Source organism: Podarcis muralis, chromosome 11, assembly GCF_964188315.1.
Source record: "Podarcis muralis chromosome 11, rPodMur119.hap1.1, whole genome shotgun sequence".
Lineage (NCBI taxonomy): Eukaryota > Metazoa > Chordata > Lepidosauria > Squamata > Lacertidae > Podarcis > Podarcis muralis.
Window position 1 is genome coordinate 34,873,764 of NC_135665.1, and position 23,283 is coordinate 34,897,046.

The 23,283-nt window shown below is 42.7% G+C and overlaps 1 protein-coding gene across 7 annotated transcripts in view; it reads right to left on the minus strand.

Moving 5' to 3' along the window:
- Positions 1-1,344: 1,344 nt before the first annotated feature.
- The window catches only part of VCAN (versican), a 124,803-nt gene continuing 102,864 nt past the window's right edge, over positions 1,345-23,283 (minus strand). For all 7 annotated transcript variants that reach the window (XM_077936238.1, XM_077936239.1, XM_077936237.1 and 4 more), the window contains 3 exons: positions 4,572-4,716; positions 3,421-3,603; positions 1,345-2,727 (listed from right to left, as the gene is read on the minus strand). In XM_077936238.1, coding sequence (XP_077792364.1) covers positions 2,597-2,727; positions 3,421-3,603; positions 4,572-4,716 — 459 coding nt within the window. In that variant the 3' untranslated portion in view covers positions 1,345-2,596. The remainder of the gene's footprint in view (positions 2,728-3,420; positions 3,604-4,571; positions 4,717-23,283) is intronic.

Sequence of the window (23,283 nt, forward strand, 5' to 3'; positions counted from 1 at the left end):
CAGATATTGTGCATTATTGTCTTGAAGCTCATTTAATAAATGGCCCAGTTTCTTTTAGATTCCTCCATATTTTGTTTGCAGATTGTTGTACAGAGGAAATAAACTGTGTTAATCTACCATAGATTTACACATTATTTAATCAGTCTATGGTCACCACAAGTTCTCAGGGTGCATTAATTCAGCTGAAAGAGGTTTCAGGCAGTGGGAAACTGTAAACTACCTAGGGGAACATGCCAAAATCAGAGTTACTATTTGTTTTCTTACATTTTATCCTGCCTCTCTTCCATCATGGCACCTAGGGTCCCAGGAAGTCTTCCCATGCCTATTGAAGGGGTCCAGAGTTGCTTAGTGTCAGCAAAATGTGCCTTCAGACCATAACCTCGGACTTGAGAGGAAGCCCTTTACAAGTAAATAATCCACACCACTTGAGGCTGCATCTATATGAAATTCTAGCCGCACAACATTTATGTGTGAAGACACATTGCTGCACCAATCCAGGGCCAGTTTCTTGACTTGTGAGAGTACACATGAGCTCTGTTCACAACTATAGCTACATCACATACTAAACGTACACAACAGAATTGGATTATGAAGAGGTCAGTCTATCAGCTAGCCCTTACTGATTGATTAATGTTACCTTCTACTTACAAACTTCACATGTACTGATACAACTAGAATATTTTTCTTCTTTAATACGTTTTTGGAATTCAAAGAACAGAACATTTCAGATCTTTTCTTCTCTCCTCAACAAAGCTAAAAACCAGAATATTGCAACTGGGGCGGGGGTTCTTTTGGGCCAGATAGGACCATACTTGTTCAAAGATCCACCATTTGTGCCTGACGCAGAGAGTGTACATTACATCCCTCTGCGCACTCCTGGAATGCCTATACTGCTTCTCTGATATCACCAGGCATCCATGCAGAGCAGACCCATTTTTGTGTGGTCAATTTTATCCCAGATAAAATCCAGAAATTGTCCTGTGTTAGACTTGATGCCCGAGGCCAGATTAGAATGTCACACACTTGGGTAGTGGCAGCTTTGTAGGCGAGGAAGGCATACCAGAAATGTGGAGAGGGAAGACGCACTCTTGCTCCCCAGGCATGGCATAGATCTGGAGATAAGATACTTCTAGCCCTTGAAAGTACCTACCCAGCCTAGCCCTTGAAAGTACCACTTTCTGCAATTAGTGTACCCCACCTGGCCATGGAAGATGAATCGAGAAGAGCTAAGGAGACATATCCCCTCCTTGTACTAGGCCTGTTAGGCAGAAAAATCTACAATAGTTCAAGGAACACAGAGATTATTCACAAGTCAAGGTATTGATTGCTTACAAGTCACACAGCTCTCACTCATGATCCCATTTATTATATAGATATAGATATATTCTCTCAAGTCAAGTCAAAAACATTTGAAGCCAACTCTAGTTCTCCCAAATGCATCAGGATGAGCTTGGAGGCTGAAAAGAAGCTACCAAGCTATTTCAAGATAAAAAGAACATCCAATAAATTATATCAGTATGGCTTACTTCATTTATTTAGGTACGCTTCACAGCTGCAGCATTCATACACAAACATTCATTACTTTATAAAAGGATTAAAAATGGTTATATATATTTATATATACAAAATTATTTACTTTTTCGTTTGTTCGGTTTTTTTGTACAACAAAAGTTGTAGGTCTATCGTATCTCCATCTTAAAATGCAGAGAGCTGTAATGTAGACCCACGGTTAGTGTTGTAAAAGTCATCGTTTAAAAAAAAAAAAAGTGGCCCTGGTTGAGATTTATTGTATTAGCACTTATTATTGTTATTATTATTATTGTTATTCCTACAGGCCCTCCTTGTCATCTTTTAAAAAAAAGTCCTCCAGGCAAGTCCCTTTTCAATCAGTGCCAATGCTGAAAAGGACGGAAGTCAAGTTCCACATTGCAGTCCATTGTTCAGGGTTGTTCCTGCTTGCTGTGCTCCTTATGTGTAAGGTTTCAACACACAGTTCTCTGTGGACCTCTGCTGTGAAAGAACAGCGTCCCTCTGCTACTTTGCTCATCTTCAGCCATTGCAACAGCCGTTTTCTCCCATGGTTACAAAAAGAAAAGAGAGAGCAGACTGCAATTTAAAATTATTTTCAGCCTGATGAAGTACCTCAAGACAAACAAACAAACAAAAAATGATTAAAGACCTCTGAGGCCAAATAGCCATAAATAAACTTGAACTTAGTGTGACATTTCATTGTATATACAGGGTTGCTGTTCTTTTAACGTAACACACATTAAAACACCATTAAATCATCTTATTTACATTATCATTGGTGCTAAAATGGAAGAGTTTTAATTATTATCGGACGCTGGGACAGGGACTCTAATGTTCCCTCATCAATGACATATGAACATTAACATGCTATAGATGGCTGGCAATGTCTCCCTTTTCGATTTTGCATTTGTAGCAATCACAGATGTGTGCTGAGAGTTCTGAGGTCCTTAAGTTTTCAAAAAAATAAAAATGCTTGGTAATACTCCTATAATTGATTTTTAAAAAGGCACAGTTAAGTTAGGACTTTGGCTGGCATGGAGAACATCCCGCTTTTGCCAGAGTGCGTTCAGCGCCTTGAATCCTGCCATGTCCTGATCCAACGATGAAAATGTTTTGATGAATTTAATGAGTTTCCCTTTCCTGGTGAAGAATGTTTATAATAATATTTCTTAGAGTAAGTCCTTTGGAATGAGGATGCTGGAAACAAAAGAGAAAGAAAAGAAGGAAGATGTTGTAAGCATGCCAGCAAAACTAGAAGCATGATGAAGAGATGCACTGTGTTAGACACACAACTCAGGTTCGGACATTTCCTGACCAGCATAGAGTCTTTGTGTGGTGGAGGAGAGGGCATGGAGGTAACATGGGTGTTCAAACGTTACATTCAACAAGGGTGCAGTCTGTGAAACTGGGAGCACAAATAGTTGAGCTACACACTCATACAGTAATGTATGTGTGTTGTTCAGCAAGTGTACAGTCTGTGCACCTGCCTACATAACAGCAGAGCTGTTCATATGAACAAGTGTACACTCTTTCACACAAATGTTTGTACAAGTGCAAAGACGGCTTGTACTGTATTCAGGGTAACCTGTGAACCATCCTCGAGTCACATGCAATTCGGGCTCTCTGTTTGGAAATCCCAATTGTGCAGATGTCCAATTTGCACATTTCTCCCACATTATAAAAATAAGATGATGGAATAAAATGAGCATCAGAATGGTCATACACCTGTATGGAACACCTGCATTAAATAACATTATCTACAGGGTAGTGTGGAGAGGTGTGTTGGGGCAGGGAATGGTCTCTCCTCCTCCATGCAAAGACATTTGACAGACTGGTGAGGGTCTAGCCTGAACCTTGACAATCACAAATCCCTTTGCATAGGCAACTCACGATTCATGCAGGTAATTTTAGGCAAATCCCATCGTCCATTCCCTTGGCACCGGATGATTGGAACGTGGCGCTGGATAAAACCATCTTTGCAGTGGTATCTGATCAAGGAGTTTATTTCATAACGAGGCTTCATCTTCCCAAAAGTCTTTGCGTTTTCTACAACTGGGGGCTGGCCACAGGCAACTAAAAATACAAATTCAGATTTATTGTCAGTTTTCTTCCACACCATAACCTCGGACAAAGCTCCCTTCTCTCTCCAAAAAGCCCACTATTCAGACTGGGTTCTCAGTCGTTTTTAGAGAGTTTGATTAAAGGGGTGGGGACCCCTAGCCTTCATTTTTAAAAACTAAATTAGTCAATTGGAAGTATAACTTAATTTGATTACAACAATTTTCAACCTTTCCTAAATAGTCACTAGAAGTTTATAACATTGGAGGAAGGCTAGGAGGGCTCGTGCGAAATCTCAAGGGGAACATCGACGGCCGTTTGAGATGTTGTGAGAGCATCCGAGAACCAGCATGCTGAGACGGCCTTGCCCCACAATCAAGGCACAGAGGTTAAAAGCTCTTTTCATGCCAGGTCTGGGTTTTAAGCTCTTTGTCTGATTTGGGGGGGCAAGGCGTGCCAGCTCGAGAAAACTAGGATTGCTCATGGGGGGCGGTTCCAAGGGGGTACTTTGCATATAGGCATTTTTGCTCATATGAGGGACCCTTGGGACCAAACCCCCATGAGAATGAACTCTGCTCATTGAAGGATCTCACAAGTGGAACAACACAATTCTAAGCACATCTACTCAGAAATAAAGCCTATTGAATTCAGTGCTGAATTAAAATAAGTGGAGTTAGGATGGCAGTCATATGTCATTGCATTTTTCTCTTACACAGAAACAAACATGAAATTACAAGAAAGCTAAAGTTGGGATGAAGAATTCTTCTTAGGGTGCATTCATTTGTTTCAGCACATTTTTAGTAATGGCATGGAGCCAGTTTCAATAACACAGCCAGCACTGATTTCTGCAGCACTAACATAGCTTGGCGTGCAATGAAATATGCTAGTATTCAGACATTATGACTTGCACATGTAAGTTCACAAGCCTGCGCTTCTTGTGTATTTCATGTGGCAATTTGTGACCCTGGTCTGAAAATCTTTACCTGTTCCTTTCTTGCAAGTGTAGGTGAGATGATAATTGCATGGTACATCGTTCCACTGGCCATTCTCGTGCCAAATTATAACAACGCAATCTTCTCCAGAAGAAAAGAAACTGTCTGGTTGGTTTGGTCTCCAGTTTTCATATTGCTGAAGAAGATAAAGAAAAATACCAGAAGCATGGTTTAAGAGAAACTGAATTCAAGCAGGGCTTGCTAAGTTAAGGACCAATGAAATGTAAATATTTCCTTCCTCCTCGTAGTCCCAAGGAAAACCTGTCCTCTGAAGCTGCTATCTGCACTGGGAAGAAAATTTCCCCATAAGTCAATAAAGTGTTCCCTCCCAATGCAAATAGCAGCTTCAGGGGGGGGGGGATTTTCATCAGGATCACAATAAATGGGGAAGGGTTCTCCACACATTGCTATTCCACTAATTATCCTTCCCCAAGTACCATAGCTCTTATTTTAAATTTTTTTGAAATGTATACATTAAATACTGTAAGGTAAAGGTAAAGGACCCCTCGATGGTTAAGTCCAGCCAAGGGGACTATGGGGTTGTGGCACTCATCGCGCTTTCAGTCCAAGGGAGACAGTGTTTGTCCACAGACAGCTTTCTGGGTCATGTGGTCAGCATAACTAAACTGCTTCTGGCACAACGGGACACCGTGATGGAAAACAGAGCGCACGGAAACACCGTTTGCCTTCCTGTCGCAGTGGTCCCTATTTATCTACTTGTACTGGTGTGCTTTCGAACTGCTAGGTTGGCAGGGGCTGGGACAGAGCAATGAGAGCTCATCCCATCACGGGGGTTTGAGCCACTGACCTTCTGATCGGCAAGCCCAAGAGGCTCAGTGGTTTAGACTACAGCACCAAGCAAGGACACAGGAGCAGGAGCACCCAGCTGGTCTCCTGCCACTGATGATGCTGTGGCTGATTGAGAGGGTGAAAAGCAAGGCTAGGGAAAAGTCAGTGCTATAAGGCAGGTTGATCTGGCACTCCTTCTGCTGTGTTCACACAGTGCCAGCCTCCCTGTCCCAGCAACAAACAGCAGAGGCAGAAGGCCAAGTGCCACTGCCATCCCCGTCGGCCACTCCCAATTGCTAAGATGCATTTAACATCACATTTAGGCCAGCCACTCCTCAGGGCAAATATGCATTTAGCATCACATTTGGGTAGGTCCTTAGTTTAGGAATCAGAAAGTTTTCAAATATATTGGAGGATTGTTTGTTTGACCTATTTTCTAATTTTTAAAGGTATGTTGCCATCACATCTTCTATCCCTCCCTGAAAATAGTGAAATACTTGTATTAATAACTGAGAAAGCTGAAATTTTAGTCAAGAGTCTAATATGGAAGCACCCATCAGAGATTGCCATGTGGACATTCTGTACTATCCAGTATGTACTACTACAGCCTTGTGTCTTGTTTCTCAAATAGTCCAGAGAGATAAAATGCTTGCCTTGCCAAGATACAGTGGTGCCTCGCAAGACGAAATTAATTCGTTCCGCAAGTCTCTTCGTCTTGCGAGTTTTTCGTCTTGCGATGCACGGTTTCCCATAGGAATGCATTGAAAATCAATTAATGCGTTCCTAGGGAAACCGCCTTCAGACCAGGTCCGGGGACAGTCTGTCCCCCGACCTCTTCTGAAGGCTGGGGGGGGGGACAAGGGCTTTTCTTCCCACCCCCAGCATTTTAAAAAACCCCGGGACAGCGGAGGACTTCTCCGCTGTCCGGGGCAATCTTAAAATGCTGGCGGGCGGCATTTTAAAATCGCCCGGGACAGCAGAGGACTTCTCCGCTGTCCGGGGCGATTTAAAAGCCCCTGGGAAGGCAGGCAGGGGGGACAAAGATTTTCGCCCCCCCGCCCGCCTTCAGAAGAGGTCCTGGACCTCTTCTGAAGGCGGGCGGGGGCGAAAGTCTTTGCTCCCCCCTGCCTGCCTTCCCGGGAGAGCGGAGAAAGGCAGCGCGTTTCTCCGCTGTCCCGGATGGCTTTTGAAGGCAGGCAGGGGGGAGCAAGGACTTTCACCCCCCTGCCTGCCTTCCCGGGAGAGCGGAGAAAGGCAGCGCGTTTCTCCGCTGTCCCGGACGGCTTTTGAAGGCAGGTGGGGGGGAGCAAAGATTTTCGCCCCCTGCCTGCCTTCAGAACAGGTCCTTGACCTCTTCTGAAGGCGGGCGGGGGCGAAGGTCTTTGCTCCCCCCTGCCTGCCTTCCCGGGAGAGCGGAGATCAGCGCGCCCAGGCTTCGCGGCCCCGCCGCCCGGCATCGGAGCTTGGTTCCGAAGCCGGGTGGCGGGAGGAGGTCCGAGGACAGTGGGGAAGACGCGCTGCACTTCCCCGTTGTCCCGGAGATTTCCCTATGGGCTTTCGTCTTGCGAAGCAAGCCCATAGGGAAATTCGTTTTGCGAAGCGCCTCCAAAACGGAAAACCCTTTCGTCTAGCGGGTTTTCCGTCTTGCGAGGCGTTCGTCTTGCGGGGTACCACTGTATCCCTTTTTCATTTCTGTAATGCATAGCATTAGAATATGTTTCAAAACATATTGGGAAAGATGGAGGGCACAAGGAGAAGGGGACGACAGAGGACGAGATGGTTGGACAGTGTTCTCGAAGCTACCAGCATGAGTTTGACCAAACTGTGGGAGGCAGTGGAAGACAGGAGTGCCTGGCTTGCTCTGGTCCATGGGGTCACGACTAAACAACAACAACATTTCAAAACTCTTTATCTGAATAAATAGGACTACAGCAGAATAAGTACTACATTGTACTATTCTTTGTCTTGCGTACAGGTACAGATATATGAGTGACCAGGAAAAGAGAGGGAGAATACTTGAAATCATAGAATCATAGAATCATAGAGTTGGAAGAGACCACAAGGGCCATCGAGTCCAACCCCCTGCCAAGCAGGAAACACCATCAGAGCACTCCTGACATATGGTTGTCAAGCCTCTGCTTAAAGACCTCCAAAGAAGGAGACTCCACCACACTCCTTGGCAGCAAATTCCACTGTCGAACAGCTCTTACTGTCAGGAAGTTCTTCCTAATGTTTAGGTGGAATCTTCTTTCTTGTAGTTTGGATCCATTGCTCCGTGTCCGCTTCTCTGGTGCTACATTTTAGCTTTTCTCTGTGGTGCTACAAAACTTTCATTTCAAGTAGAAATTAATGGTGGATAAAAATAAGTTTCTAGAAGAGCAAGAATCCTCATAAATACCTGGCACGTACCAGTCACTCTGTCCCTTAAATGGTCATAACGGCACAGTTCACAAGTGCTTTTATTTAATCTCAGTGCTTACTTCTTGGAGCTGGTCCACTTACATGCTTATAAAAAGTACAAATTGTTTTCCTTTAATTCTTTATCTAGTAATCCAAACATAATGTCTTTCTGAGAACATTTTACTAATAAAGTTAATGCATCACACAAAAGTGGTGCTTAATTATCCTGGCTGTGGAAAAGCGGGATATAGTATTTTGAATACTGTACAGTATTTTAGTGTCGTATTTCCTCCAGTATGTCAATAATAGCGTTTTATGTATACAGGCATGTGAACTGTAGACTTCTAAATTGGGCAGCATTAAAAGTATTGTCTGTGCCAGGCTATAAAACATTTTAATTGCCATAAGGCTAGGGCTACAGTCTTATGCTTACTTATCTGTGAGTAAGACCCACTGAACTACAGCGTCTTTTTTCCCTATCTAAATATGCATAGGATCAAAGTATGCATTGATCACTCTTGCCTGGTATCATGGTATAATACACATTGGTCTTCTAGGAGATTCCAACTAAACATCAGGAAGAACTTTCTGACAGCAAGAGCTGCTTGACAGCAGAACAGACTCCCTCAGGGTCCTTTCCAACTCTACAATTCTATCCCAAGCAATGAACTGACTTGCTTTCTAACCAGGTGCAAAACTCTGACTATAACTGCAAGAGTCAGGGCTTATTTTCCAAACCTCATCCAAAACTACTAAGTGACTTCAGTCACTCCGTAGCCAAGCCTCTAAGTAACACCTTTTCTTCCCAATAGCTGAACATTCATTTTAGTTTCCATATGCTAGTAGGGGATGCTGGTGGTCAACTCCTGGCAGAAATGGCAGCCCTGGGATTTCAAGACGTTACATTCCAGCCAACAAAGATTCAAGAGCCTTTACATCAAGGGCCTGCAATAACAGCCGTGAGCCCTGGCTTGCATATGCTGCTGGCAAGGCCCTTCAGTCCCACGGAATGGACTTTGCAAGATTGCACCACATCCCCAGCCGTAACGTGCTGTTGCCTCACAGCTGATATCATCACTGCGCACATTTACTTTGGCTTTCTGACCCGCATGCTGCTTTTTACTAATGCCAGAACCACTTAACAGAGGAGGTTCCAGACTCCTGAAATGCTTTCTTAACTCTCCATGCTACACATATTGAACTTTTCCATTTCCTTATTTAGGCAAGCATCACTGATGGGGAGATAAGCCTTCAGAAACGGTTCCCTCGGCCCGCATTAAAACATGGCACAAGACAAGTGCATTGGGGGCTTGATTCCTCCTTTTACACATATGGGTGGAAGTCAGGTTTAACTGATGCAGACCAGTTATTGGAAGATCCCAGTGCAGATGGTGCTCAGATGGCTCTGGTGAGGCAACTGTGGCCCTCCAGTTGTTGTTGGACTCCCAACTCCCATCAGTCCCAGCTAACATGGCCAGTGACCAGGAATGGAGAGAACTGTAGCTCAACAATTCTCAACAACCACAGGCTGCAAACGCCATATACAGCTCATATGATCAAGGCAAGCTTTACATTTTGCCACTACCTGTGTGGCATCACGTGCTTGTTGTTGTTGGCATTCGTCTGTCTCCAGAGATAACTGAGCACACCTCTGGGGGTGAAGTCCAAGCACTGCATTAGCAGCACTGAAGTGACCTCTCCTGGGTGCCCTGCAGTGTGTATGGAGGTTCTGGGCTGCCCAAACAACAAGACCTCTCTTTTGGCCTCATTGATGTGGTCCAAAGAAAGCAGAGCAATATGTTTGGCCTCAGCTTGGCTGCAGGAATTTTTAGAAGGAGGTGTACAAGACACCATCCAGCTCTGCATTTGTGTAGAGTTTGCTCACAAACCTTTTCTTCTCCCAAAGATCTCCCGCAAGGCAGTGGAGGTTTAGCTTCAGCGTTTTCCTTCTCCAGGGGTATCAACTTGAATAAAATATTGGGTGGCCCAGGTAAACCTTGCCCTGCATAATTGACCCCATTACAGGGCACACAAGCACTGTTTGAATGACAATGCCCATAAACTTTGGGAGGCCCAAGCCCCCTTAAATATTTTATGGGTGGGGTGAAGGGACTTCAGCCCCTAAGACTTGGCTCCTATGTCCTCAAAGATGGGCTACCTTCCCCGGTTGATGAACCCACTCTACAGCATGTGCAGAAAGTGTCTTCATGACTGTTGGAGCCTGTCTTGGCATGCAGGGAAAGTCTCTAACTCACAGAGGGTTTGTGACCCATTGGCTACCCTCACCTGGTTTAGCCGGCCAGTCAAAACCATTTCCTGTGGTGTGGCCACTGTCACTTGCTGACAGCTTTTAGGAGCCATAGGTGAGAGCCGAGAGCAGGGTGGGGACCAAAGGTAGGCAAACTACCCCAGAAGCAGCACAATGTACCCCCCCCACCAGAGGTACAACCTCTCCCTAGTAGGATGGAAAGTAATAGTAGATAAATTAACTTTCTGATGAGAAGAAAGGACCTCAATCTTCCACTAAGCTCCACAACTACAATCTGCTGCAAGACTTTAAGGGTTGGGATTTTGGCAACCACAGTATCAGTTAACTGACGCATGAGCAAGGCTGCTAATGGGAACGTGATCCAGATATATCTTTTAATAGATTTAGGTGAAAACAGACATCGTTTCAAAGGAGCTTCTCCTGGTGTATTCATGGAAGTGTCTTGTGCAGAAGCTTTCAACTGATTTCCATCAACTAATTTCAACAGGGCTCATGCAGGCAACATTGCTGTGGTTTGTGCTCCATGTCTTTGTACTTTCTATTTTATTCTATTTCTGTATTTTTCAAATAACACATGGAAGAGAAACAGAATGTTTCATTTCCAGTTTTGGCATAGAACAATGTCTTATATTTTTGAAGCTTAGCCAGCCAAATGAACAGGCGAATACAAAAACAATACGCCTTTCCCAGTTACTTTCCAGCTAAGTTACATCTTTGTATAAATGAAGAAATAAAGTGTTATGCTTTAATAGATGAATGAAGCCATCAGCTAAAAGTCTCGCTTTTGTACTTAAATCAACCCAAGGATGATCCAGGTACAACAGCAAGCTTCCACAGATACAATGGCATGTGGGGATATGTTCTGTGTGTGCAGAGTGGTGCTGCTTAGGGATATATACAGGGCATCAAGAATATGGAAAAAAATGCACAGTGATCTTTACGGGAGTGATCCTTACATACAAGTGTCAACAGATGAGAAGTGAAATGTGACATTTCCAGTCTTCTAACAAGTACCGTATTTTTCGCTCTATAAGACGTACTTTTTCCCCTCCAAAAATTAAGGGGAAATGTGTGTGCGTCTTATGGAGCAAATGCAGGCTCCCTGGCTTCAGCGATAGCAATGCGGAGCCTCCGAAGCACAGTGGGAGCGCTCCCACCGCGCTCCGGAGGCTTTGGGTTCCTTTCGCTGAAGCCAGGAGAGCAAGACTCTCCTGGCTTCAGGATAGCCACCTGAAGCCTCCAGAGCGCAGCGGGTACTCCCGCTGCGTTCCAGAGGCTTCGCGTGACTTTTGCTGAAGCCAGGAGAGCAAGAGGGGTCGGTGCGCACCGATCCCTTTTGCTCTCCTGGCTTCGCTTCGCTGGAGAGGCGCTGTGCAGCTTTCCCTCTCTGCGCAGCGCCCCTTCAGCGAAGCAGGAGGAGAAATGGAAGGGGCTCCATTTCTCCTGCCACTTCGCTGGAGGGGTGCTGCGCAGAGAGGGAGAGATTTTTTTTTCTTGTTCTCCCCCTCTAAAACTAGATGCGTCCTATGGTCGGGTGCATCCTATAGAGTGAAAAATACTGTATATACAACTTGTCCCTAAGATCAGCTTCCATACCTGAGGACTGGAAAGTAGCCAATGTAACACCATTTTTTATTTTTATTTTAAAAAGGGATGGAGGGAAAGAGGATCCTGGAAATTATAGGTCACTTCTCTTAATATTAGTCTCTGTGAAAACTGGTGGAAAGCACTGGTAAAGGTAAAACAGTATATGCCGAAGCAAAACCAGCATAGCCCAGGATGCTGAGCTAGATGGTTAGATGTTCTCAACAGATTTTTGGTACTTCCAGCTTTGACATCCATTTGAACCCAAGCTCTCCTGTACCCCATTTCCTGAAAAGCAATTGGCTGCACGGCCGGCCCTACCATTAGGCTGACTGAGGCAGCTGCCTTAGATGGCAGATGCTGTCGTTGGGGAATCCTGCTAAAGGGAATGGAAGCTGGGAGCGGGCATGGAAAGACCATGTTCTAAGCCCATTTCCCATTACATGCAGAAATGGCACAATCCTATGGCATCACATTGTCATCAGTTGGAGGGAAGGACACACTTTGCTCGACCTCTGGGACTCCCCACAAGAAAAGAACAAAGCAATGGATTGTGGTTGCTTCACCAGCAGGGGCTTCTCTCTAAGTTGTTTTGTTTACAAGCTTTAATTAATTAAATAGTTTATCAATACATTGAATTTGCAAGTTAATTGAACAAGAGTTCTGAAGCCAAAAGCACACTGTTTGTTTTTTAGATGAGGCAGATGTGTTGTAGAAGGCACCAGCATAGAAGAGACAACCCCAGTTTAAGAGAATTCCTCATTTAAGATGGTGCATGCTACCCATATTTTTCAAACAACCCTGTAAAGTAGGTTAAGCTGAGGAACATTAGCTGGCCCATGGTCACTAAATTAACTTTATGGCTGAGGAGAGACTTAAATCTGCGACTCTCCAGTCCTAATCAGACACCCAAACTATAATCCCATGCTGGCTTTCACATAGATCTTTCTTGGTGAGATTCATTGCAGGAAATTTAAGCTGCCTTCTGCATTGCCAACTAAGCACCACTTTCCAATAATTTATCATTCTTTCAGAGAGAAAGTATATAGTGTGGTCATTCCTTATTAGTTATAGGACTGTGTTCCTACTGTTACCCATTTCTATGGTATCTAACATTTAAGTTTCAAACTATACTGCTCCGTGCCACAAGAGATACAGAAATCCTTTCTTGAAACTGCATTTAGACAAAACAAGATAAAAACAACAATTGGTTTTGTTAGCTGCTTGCTAACTTTTGTCATTCACTCACGACGCACATCCAAAATATACAACTCTAGCTTTTCTTTCTTGAAATCTTTTGCATATATCCTAACCTATTCTGGCTTTATAGCAGCTTAGTTACTTGGGTAACCAATAAGTAATTCTCATGGCTCTTCAGTTGTTTGAATGTTGTCAAGGTGAATCTGTCCTGAACAGTATCTAAGCAATGCAATAGATACTGAATGATAACAGCTATCCCTTTTATCTCTGAAATCCCCACCAAGTGCCTGGGATCAATAGTTGGGATTTCACATTCCAGAGCAGTCAATGGGACAGAGTGTAATGAACCGCGACTAAATCAACTGCCAATGCAGAAAGCATAATTACTTGACCGTTGTGTGAGAAACCAATAAGCATCCAATATCAAGGATGTGGCTCTTTCTAATAAACAAGTCCCAAAATTAAGTAAGTCAGTCATTTAATTTTCAGCTTCTTTAAATGCTTCCTTAAGAGAACTGAGGTTTTCTTTCTCTTCCTTCCACTATCCCCTGGAAATTTTTGTCTATGTGGGCAGGGGGAATGTTACAAGCCTTTCATAAAACCCAAGAAGCCAAGGACACCTTCAAAGCAAAGCAAAATAAGCCCAGCATTTATCAGTGAGTGCTTTAAAATTGAACACCGGAAACCTTCATTAACTAGTGTTGTCTTTCCCATAATCCCTCCTATCTATTAGGGGGAAAAACTCTTCCACTGAGGCAGATAAGACCTTTCAGGTTTTTATCTAGAAAGTGTGCTTCCTACACTGGTAAATTTCTTCTGAAGTTTATTTAGCTTCAAGTAAAGTCCTTCCTCTGCCCACATGAACAGCTGGGTTGTCTGAAAGTTGGCCTATCAAGGGTGGCCTTAGTTTAGTAAGTTCAGACTGAGCTGATTCATAATGAACTAAGCATGGCTTTGGTTCCACTGAAGGCAGCTTTTAATTAGTGTAACACTGTACATTGCCCATGGCACTTTTTAGATGTAGCAAAAACAAACATGGTTTTTAAATGCACACCTAAAGTGTGCAAGCTACAAACATTTTTATCAACGTGTACTATATAGGTGCAATGATAAGAGAGTCAAGAGACTTGTCAACCCAGAAATAGGCCGCAGTGTATTCAATGGGGCATCACAGTTTGCATTACAGGGGTAGCGAACCTGTAGCCCTCCCATCCCTGGTTGGGCTGATGGGATATGAAGTCCAACAAGAGCTGGAGAGCCACTAGTTCCCCAAGCCTGGTGTTTAAGATCAGTGCCTAAGTGTACCAGTTTGACAGATGTGTTTGTCTCCTTCACATGTTATTATGTACGTTCAAAAATCGTAAGCACACAAAAAAAACAGTGTGTTTAGGAGTCATGTGTTTGTACAGTGTAACCAGCAGGTTTTACCAGACTTGAAAAAGTGTACAAACTCCACCTTCCCCTTCTGAATCAAGGCGGAGATGTTGCACAGAACAGAAGAGAGATTTTCTCCCATCCCAACAGCTACCATTGATGAACTTATGTGTGCTGCCAATTCACACACAGAGGTGGGAAAAGACAAATGTATCATTGGAATTCCCCAGGAGGCTGCAATGAATCAGGGGAGGATAGACCTAATCTAGTTGCATGGTTAAATGTGCCACTCTGAGTAAAAAAATAAGAGAGTTGATGGGAACATTCAGAAAGCAGATCTGCATACTTTAATGCAGGACAGACAAAAAGTTATACAAGTCTCTACTTTGGATGTGCCACCCACATAAAATCTTATTAGCTCCCTCCTACTGGAGTCTGCTGATTGGACTAGGGTAAATATTACTTGTGTACCTCAGGTACACTGAATTTTGCACACCAGACACCTGAGAATCCTCCACATGAAAGGGCCTAACATGACTTATTAGGATGTGGGATACTATTAACTTTCTGACTGCATGCCAAATTTTAAGCCTGTGGATCTCTCAGCACGTATATCTTCCGAGATATGTTTTCCACATGTCTTGCAATGATTTCCTGGTATAAAATAATAAAGTGCCTTATGTAAAAAAATAAAATAAAGTGCTCTGAATTTGTATTTTGCTATTGGGGAGCAATCATTTGGAGATTTAAAGCTATTTTCCACCAAAACTTGAAGAGATCAGCTTATTCGGCGTCATGAAAAATCCCCACTAGATGGAGCTGTTTACTCGTTGCTGAACCAGGATAATAAACGTCCTTGATTAAAGGAGGTTAAGAGCTTTAATACACCGGAAAGATGTGATTCCTTTAGTGCTCAGCACAAATACCAAGGAAATCAATCACAATCTTCCCATTGCCTTCTGCGAGCTTCGTGTGCTTAATGGTATGGTGTCTCTAGCTGGGAGAGGAAACGAGAAGGAAGAACAAAGAGAGGAACTGGGTTTGTAGATCAAGTCTTAATAAAATGCAGATTCAAGCAACTGGTTTTGTTACATCAGCAGTTTACAAAAAACAATAACAAACCATTCATCACTGAAGACTACACTCAAAAATTCCCATTTCAGACATTTGTGCCATAGTATCACAACAGGCAACAGGACCCACCCTACCATTAGACAAAGGGAGGCAGCCACTTTAGGTGGAAAATACAGGGGAGCAGGCAGTGGCTACAAGGTGCTGAGTGACAGATCTGTGTGTCCCACACAGCCTGCTCTGCACTCTCTAAGCCCAGCTGCTGCCCTCTGTTGCGGATATGGTGGAGGATGCCATCCTGTCACAAGTGTTGAAAGATTTGACGGCCACTCCAGTCAGCTTCAGTACATTGAATGGGATGGGGTGCCACCTTGCTTTTTGCCCCAGGCAGCAAAATATCTTGGGCCAGCCCTGACAGACAATGAAGAAACAGCCTGCCTACCTATCCATCCTACACACTTTATGGGTCTCTGTGATTAAAATGGCTTTTCCAACTTGTCACAACTATAACATGAAAAACAGCAGACAATTCAGTTAGCTTTGCAAAAACATAATTAACAATTTAAAAAAATCCGGTTATACCAAATGGCAATCATAAAAGCACCACCTTGCAGCCTTTCCAAAAAAACAGGAAGAGGCCAAGGAAAGCAAGAACACTTCACAGTTTCAGGACAACCACCACAAAGGCCTGTTTTTCACAGCACATATTGGCTCACATGGCAAGGTTGGATCTGAAGCATGCAGCTGGTATTGGGAGATGCAGTCACTGAGGTATATTAATCTGAGTCTTTGAAGAACTGAGGAGGTTAAAACTAAGGCCTTGAACATTTATCCAATGAAAATAGGGACATCCTAAGTGTGACATTCTGGAGTCAAATAAGAAACCGGGACGGCTTCTCTAAATCAGGGACGTTTCTGGAAAAGAGGGACACTTCCAGGCTAAATCTGCTTCTGCCTTCTAAGATTCATTTGTTTCAGCCCAAAGATTAAAAAACAAAGCAAAATGCCCATATATATGCTGCTTGAAGGTAATGGGCTACCTTGTTTCACTAAGCAAAAAATACAAACAAATGCCTGTGTGAGTGGCCTCTTTACTAGTTTGAGCAAAATAAACACAATTTTGTCACCAAACAATATATTTCAAGTAACTATAGTGGCAGGCTTCCCCCTCCTCTTCCTCAGAGTAGGTCAAATGGGTATCTTAAATTGAAGCCGTACCAACCAAAAATGAAAATATTTGCTAAGTTTTAAAATCCTTTTATTCGAGGGTCCCGGGGGTCTTTGGCACAACAGGCTTTTTGTCTGCAGTCTGCCTACAGCACTCTCAAGCGGGGGTTGTTTGTTTTATTTAACTCTCCCAGGCAACTTTCTTCCATGGAAGGCTCACGGTCTCTCTCTCCCCTCCCCACCTTCCTTTATGCTCTCTCTGAAAGGGGCACAGGCACGGATTTGTGTAGGGTAAAACTGAAGAAAGAAAGAAAGAAAGAAAGAAAGAAAGAAAGAAAGAAAGAAAGAAAGAAAGAAAGAAAGAAAGAAAGAAAGAAAATGCTTTGTTCTTTTCGCATAAAGAACTTCTGTTTCCTTTTGTTGCAACATTGCCTCTTCCCATTGGCATCCTGAAAACCCATATTATAAACATGTGAAATGTGTCTGCATGGAAGGGAAGCGAAATGAGCATAGGTCTCTGGACAGTTTTAAAGTGGCAATGCGCCTGTTTCCTTGCTGCCAGCGAGCCAGGGGTGAGACACAATCTGGCTGCAGAGACCAGTCTGCTCGTTTAATAAAGCACTAATCTTGTGTAATGTGAGTGAGCTCACTGCCATACAAAGTACTAATTATCAGCAGTGTTTTCCAAAGATTATGAATAACTCCCCCCTGTGAGAAAGAGGCCCAGCGCACAACCCCGAGTAGCTGTAAGTAGTTAATCCAAAACTTGAATGGTTCCAGTGGACTCCTTTACAGCTTCGCCTGCTTGCAAAGGTCCCGAATAGCAAAATGGTAATCATCCAAGTTCAGTGGAAAATGTGCCAAAAACAATACCTGCTTTTTTTCTGTTTACATGGTTAGGCTTTGCTGATATCAAAGTTGGCACTCGCCAATCTAATTGAATTATTTGAAATGCAATTTCCCTACAAGGTTTTTAAACACCTCCTAATGATGTCTGAAGGGGGCTATTTACTCACGGCATGTGCGTATCTTTTTCTTCTTTTTCTTTTAAAGAATTCAAGTAATTAAAAGGGGGAAGCAGCAGAACTTTAGGAACTCAAACCTTAGAGACAGGAATTGTTTGATCAACAGATGTCCCTGGGTTTATATGATAAAGGCTTTCCCCCCAGTTTGGGCAGCAACCCAGGCTTGTCAAGACTTGAATCCTAAAATCCCCATGTGCTTCTAAGGAAGCCCCAGGAAATCCAACAGGACTGAAATGTGAAGAACCCATGGTCAAATCCTTTTGTAGTTCAGATTTCACATGGCACCATGGCCTGTACAGTGGTACCTCAGGTTACGTACTTAATTCATTCCAGAGGTCTGTTCTTAACCTGAAATTGTTCTTAACCTGAAGCACCACTTTAGCTAATGGGGCCTCCCGCTGCTGCCGCGCTGCCGCAGTGTGATTTCTGTTCTCATCCTGAAGGAAAGTTCTTAACCTGAGGTACTATTTCTGTATTAGCAGAGTCTGTAACCTGAAGCATCTGTAACCTGAAGCGTATGTAACCCGAGGTACCACTGTATAGGTAAATAATGACTTGCTTTAATTAGGGCTGCCATACATCTGAAGCACAGATTTTGGCAAAATTGCATAAGAATAACTCCAAAAATTTTGCAAAGAAAAAAGGGGGGGGAGAAAGAGATCAACAACTTTGGGCAAAACTAAAAAAAAGCTCCTGAACAACTTTTATGTCCAACAGATAAAGACATTGGTAAGATTATTGTAATAATCTGCAGTTTCAAAAGAACATATAATCAAAATAGATGAATAAAAGAATAAGTTAAGTTAAAATATGCAGGAAATGATAAAATAAATTTAAGGAACCGAAGAAAGAGGAAGAAGGAAGTCGAGGTTTGAAATGTTAGAACTATGGTTAAACTACTGAAATGTATATAAATGAAAATTATTTTAATAATAATAATAATAATAATAATAAACTTTTGTGTTCAGATTTTCACTTTTGGAAATATGGCAACCCTAGCTTTAATGGCTTGGCTCACGCACAGCACTAAGCCAAGTCTCAGCTCTGAAGCTGAGTACTGAGCAGATGGGAAACACTAGACAAGCAGCTCTAAGCAATGGTTTGCATATGGAAGGTCACATAAGCAATGGTTTGCATATGGAAGGTCACATTGTAATGTGGGGCTTATGGTTAGAACAAACCATGGTATGTTTAGTATATTATGTCTAGACTTAGGCACACAGCTATTATTGCTACAAAACCTGGAGCAAGGCGAATCAGGCTACAAGAAAGTCCAAGTTGGATCTGCTTGTGAGCTTCCCATAAGAACATAAGAGTAGTCCTTCTGGTTCAAACCAAAGTCTTGCTTAGTCTAGCATTCTGTTCTTTTAGTGGACAATCAGATGCCTATGGGAATCCCAGGAGTGGGACATATCTGGGGACACCAGGTATTAAACCTGAGACCTGAAATTCTTTTCAAAAGTGCTTGGCTCAAGAGTTGCAGCAAATTATGCCTTTACATTGGTAAGAAGTCTTAACTTGCTTTTGTTCATGAAGTTCAGTTCAGTTCATATGCAAACTCTTGCGGCAATTTTAATAAAGCTCCTTTAACGCTAAGCATGAACCCTACAGAGAGAGCTATGTTTATATAGGAAGCCCTACTGAATTCCAGACACCTCCAGGGTGCAAGATACTAGGAACTGCATTTCTCTCCCTCTCTCTCTCCTTTTTATTCTTGGGTGGTTTTCCCAAACTTTTTTTTTTTTTAAGCTTTTGAAAAACTTGAGGTATTACTGGTGAAATGCATGAAAGCAATTTTGTTTGGTCCATGAAGAATGATTCCAGTGTGACAGCTCGTGGTTGGCTCTGCAATGACCTAAGCATTTTTTCCTGCAAAGCTTTGCTTGTCAATGAGTCCTCATGGATTAGAAGCTTACTCCACTTACTGGAATTATTTTTGTTAACTTCATATGCATTCCAGTCAGGGTATGAAAAAAAATATGCAGTGCACAAGTCTGGTATTTTTACAGTTGTTAATTCTGGTAAATTGCCAACAGCTGATAATTTCCATGGGAAAAAGTAACCCAAGAATTCTGAAAATGAACAGGTAGACCCTTGATTCTTAATTACACTTCTCGTCTAACACATTGATTGATGAAGTATTCCGTTAACAATATAGCAGTTGATCCTTACTTGTACAAAGGCATTGTGCAAAGATACTACTACTGGGCAAAAGAGTGAAAAGTTGCCATTCAATGAAGTTATTGGAATGAAAACTCTACTGTATTTCAGCATGCAACTAGTTTCTCCTGATTCAAAGAAGTCTTCTCTCAAGTCTTGGTTCCAATGGGAATTTCAGGTGGAAGCTTTTTTTAAATAGGAACCATGCCCTCAGAGAACATATGTAGCAAGTCTTACAGACTTGTATATGAACATCTACTGATCTCTGGAACATTGCAGATTCCCCCAAGTATCTCCTTATTTAAAAATGGGCAGAAGATTAAATTGGGTAGAAGGGAAGGGCAACCAAGATGATCAAGGATCTGGAAACCAAGCCTGATGAGGAACGGTTGAGGGAGCTGTGCATGTTTGGCCTGGTTAAGAGGTGACTGAGAGGAGATATGGTAACCATCTTCAGATATCTAATGGGCACTCACATAGAAGATGGAGCAAGCTTGTTTCCTTCTGATCCAGTGGCTAGGCCCCGAACCAGTGGATTCAAGTTACAAGATTCTGACTAAACATCAGGAAGAATTTTCTGACAGTAAGAGCTGTTCGACAATGGAATGGACTCCCTTGGAGATTTTTAAACATAGGTTGGATGGCCAACTGTCATTGATGCTTTAGCTGAGATTCCTCAAGGTCCATTCTAACTCTACAATTCTATCGTTCTATGGTTATGTTCTATAAATCTGTGATTCTGTGTGCAATTCCCTAGACTCTAGCAATGATCAAACATTTATGAGCTGTAGTTTTTAAATAAGCTACAGCCACCAACTATACAAATATACCTGTTAAAAATTTCATTTAATTTATATTTTTATTTTCTTTAAGGTTCAAAAAATGGGGGGGGGGATGATTTTTTTGGTTAAGAAACAAATTATTTCAACCAAAATTTATTTTTCTTCTAAGATTTGAAAGTAAGAGATGCTTCTCCACATGAGACAAAAGATATCACTACAGCTGGAAATTAAATATTGAATGGTTTGGAACAAAAGTGCTATGCGATTGTTCTTGAGCTCAGGTACACCCCCCCCCCAACTGTTACCACCCTGGGGCTTTCTCCCTCTGCTCATTTGCCCTTCCCAGTTTAACCAGTTGGAGCAAAGCTTTGTGATGGAGAATCCTTGGACTTCAAAAACAGCTGGACTAGATAATCTGTTTCCTCCAATCCTATAAAACACAATTCAATTCTAAAAATATATATTGCCAGTTCTTGCCAAACAAATTGCCTTACATGGACAGAATGAGAAAAACTGAGAACTTCCTCAATAACTTCATGAAAAAGATATGCATTGAAGCAACCCCAAAGCACATTCTATAATTTGCCATGGTAGTTTCCCATTAAAATGTTCTGTTCCTATGAAGAAGAAAAAACCAGGAAAAGGAGAAAAACAAAAGCAGAAGTGACAGAAGAGAATTTCTGAAGACAAAGCTGACAGCAGCTGAAAATATTTCATTGTGCCAATTCATAATTTATTTCAGAACTCTGTGTTGGATATATTCATTCATTTATCTGTCTGTCTTGCCTACTAATTACACTTCCATATCCCACATTTTAAAACATACGTTATCTTCTGCTTTTCTTCCATCATGGAGCCCAAGAAAGTGTACAGGCAGTTCCCAAGCTATCACCCATCTAGGCACTGACTAGACGTATCAGCAAGGTTGTGCCTATAGGCCAGTGTGGGATTATTCTTTCAGAGAGCCTCAAAGTGACATACACTGGATATCTCAGATGGGTACAATCCACAGTGAAGCCTCTTTTGTTTGTTAGGCATCACTGCACTGGTTTCCCAGGGTGTGGCTGCTGTGACATTGCTAACAGCTTCTGGGAACCATAGGTGACAGCTGAGTGCAGGATGGGGATCAAAGGTGGACAAAGTACCCCAGGATGAGCACAACGTGTCCACCCCCCCCCCCAGAGTACTACCACTCTCCTATCTATAGCAGAGATAGCTAACCTGTGGCACTCAGTGTTGGGCTCCAGCTCTCATCAGCCTTGACTGCTGGTTATGCTGGCTGAGGATGATGGGAAATAGAGTCCAGCAACATCTAGAGGTTTGCAGGTTAGCCACTCTGGTATATAGAATAGCAGAGTTTTTCAGGAAAATACACAATAAGTCATTGCTTAATAAAACAACGCAAGGAACTATCAGGTGAACTTGTTACTCCCTTCAGTTCTATAACATGTGTCAAAATTCAGCTCAAAACACAGTGCACGTTCATTAATTAGTTGGAAAGTTGAAAAAAGTTGTATCAAAATGTGCAGGAAAGATGTACAGTGGTACCTCGGGTTACAGGCGCTTCAGGTTACAGATGCTTTATGTTACAGATTCCACTAACCCAGAAATAGTACCTCGGGTTAAGAACTTTGCTTCAGGATGAGAACAGAAATCGCAGCGGCGCGGCAGCGGCAGCAGGAGGCCCCATTAGCTAAAGTGGTACCTCAGGTTAAGAACAGTTTCAGGTTAAAAACGGACCTCCAGAACAAATTAAGTTCTTAACCCAAGGTACCACTGTAGTCTCAGCTCTTGACACCCTGCCAATGGTAGACTTCTTTGCTACTTCTCATATACCCTAGTCCCCTGCCTTCCTCTTCTCCAAACTCTCGCACAACATTTCCCCATCCCTTTAAATAAAAAAGGATGCACAGAATCGTAGAATTTTAGTATTTGGAAGGATGGCGGGTTAAAATTATATTCATTGCAACTAGGGAAGTTGGGACCAGTTCTCTTTTGCTGAGTGAGCTGGGAAGGCAGGAAGTTTACATAAGAAATGAATAAGAGCACTGCTGGATCAAAATGAAGATCAGTCGAGTCCAGGATCATGTTTCCCACAGTGACCAGCAATACATCTGTGGGAAACCCCGGCAAGACCTGAGTGCAATAGCATCTTCTGCTGTTATTTCCATGCAACTGATATTCAGAGGTATGCTGTTTACACTTTGGGATGCATAAAATACTGGTCATGCTTAGAAGATATCCATTAATGTTAGCAATGACTGAATTAAGTTCTATTGATTTCAGTAGAACTACTCTAATCACTGCTAAGTCTGGCTTTAATCCTGTTTGTATAAGCTGGAAAAAGCATAAACGTTATTGATCGTTTCTAAAGAAAAGAAGTGGAGGGAAGTGGTTCACAGAAAGGAAGAAAAAATGGGATGGAGATCAGTCGGAAAGAGGTCTGTTGGCAGATGTCCTTATCCTGCTCATCAAATGCCTTCTTTTCCTCATCTCAAAAAAGAAGCTAAAAATTTAACACTCGGGTTTGTTCAAAAGCCTGAATTAGGATTTCATTTCCTGGAGTCTGAAGATTGGTTCCATGCCATTCTTGGCTCTCCCACCCTGAGGTTTATCACATGTTTAATACTGACTAGCTTGAAGACAGGCTGATCTTGCGAATACAATTCTTGGAGTGCTAGAATGCATTCAATCATGAAAGGGTGGGGGGAGGATAAACATGGTAAGTGGAGAACAAGGCCATTCAAGCCCACAATACAGACAGAATGTGTGAGGCTTCCAAGAATGAGAAAAAAGGGGGTGGGAGGGTGCCCTGGGGAGAAACAGGCTCTCTCCTGCCACACGACAAGAGAAACTACTCCTCGAGGCACAATAAAGCACAT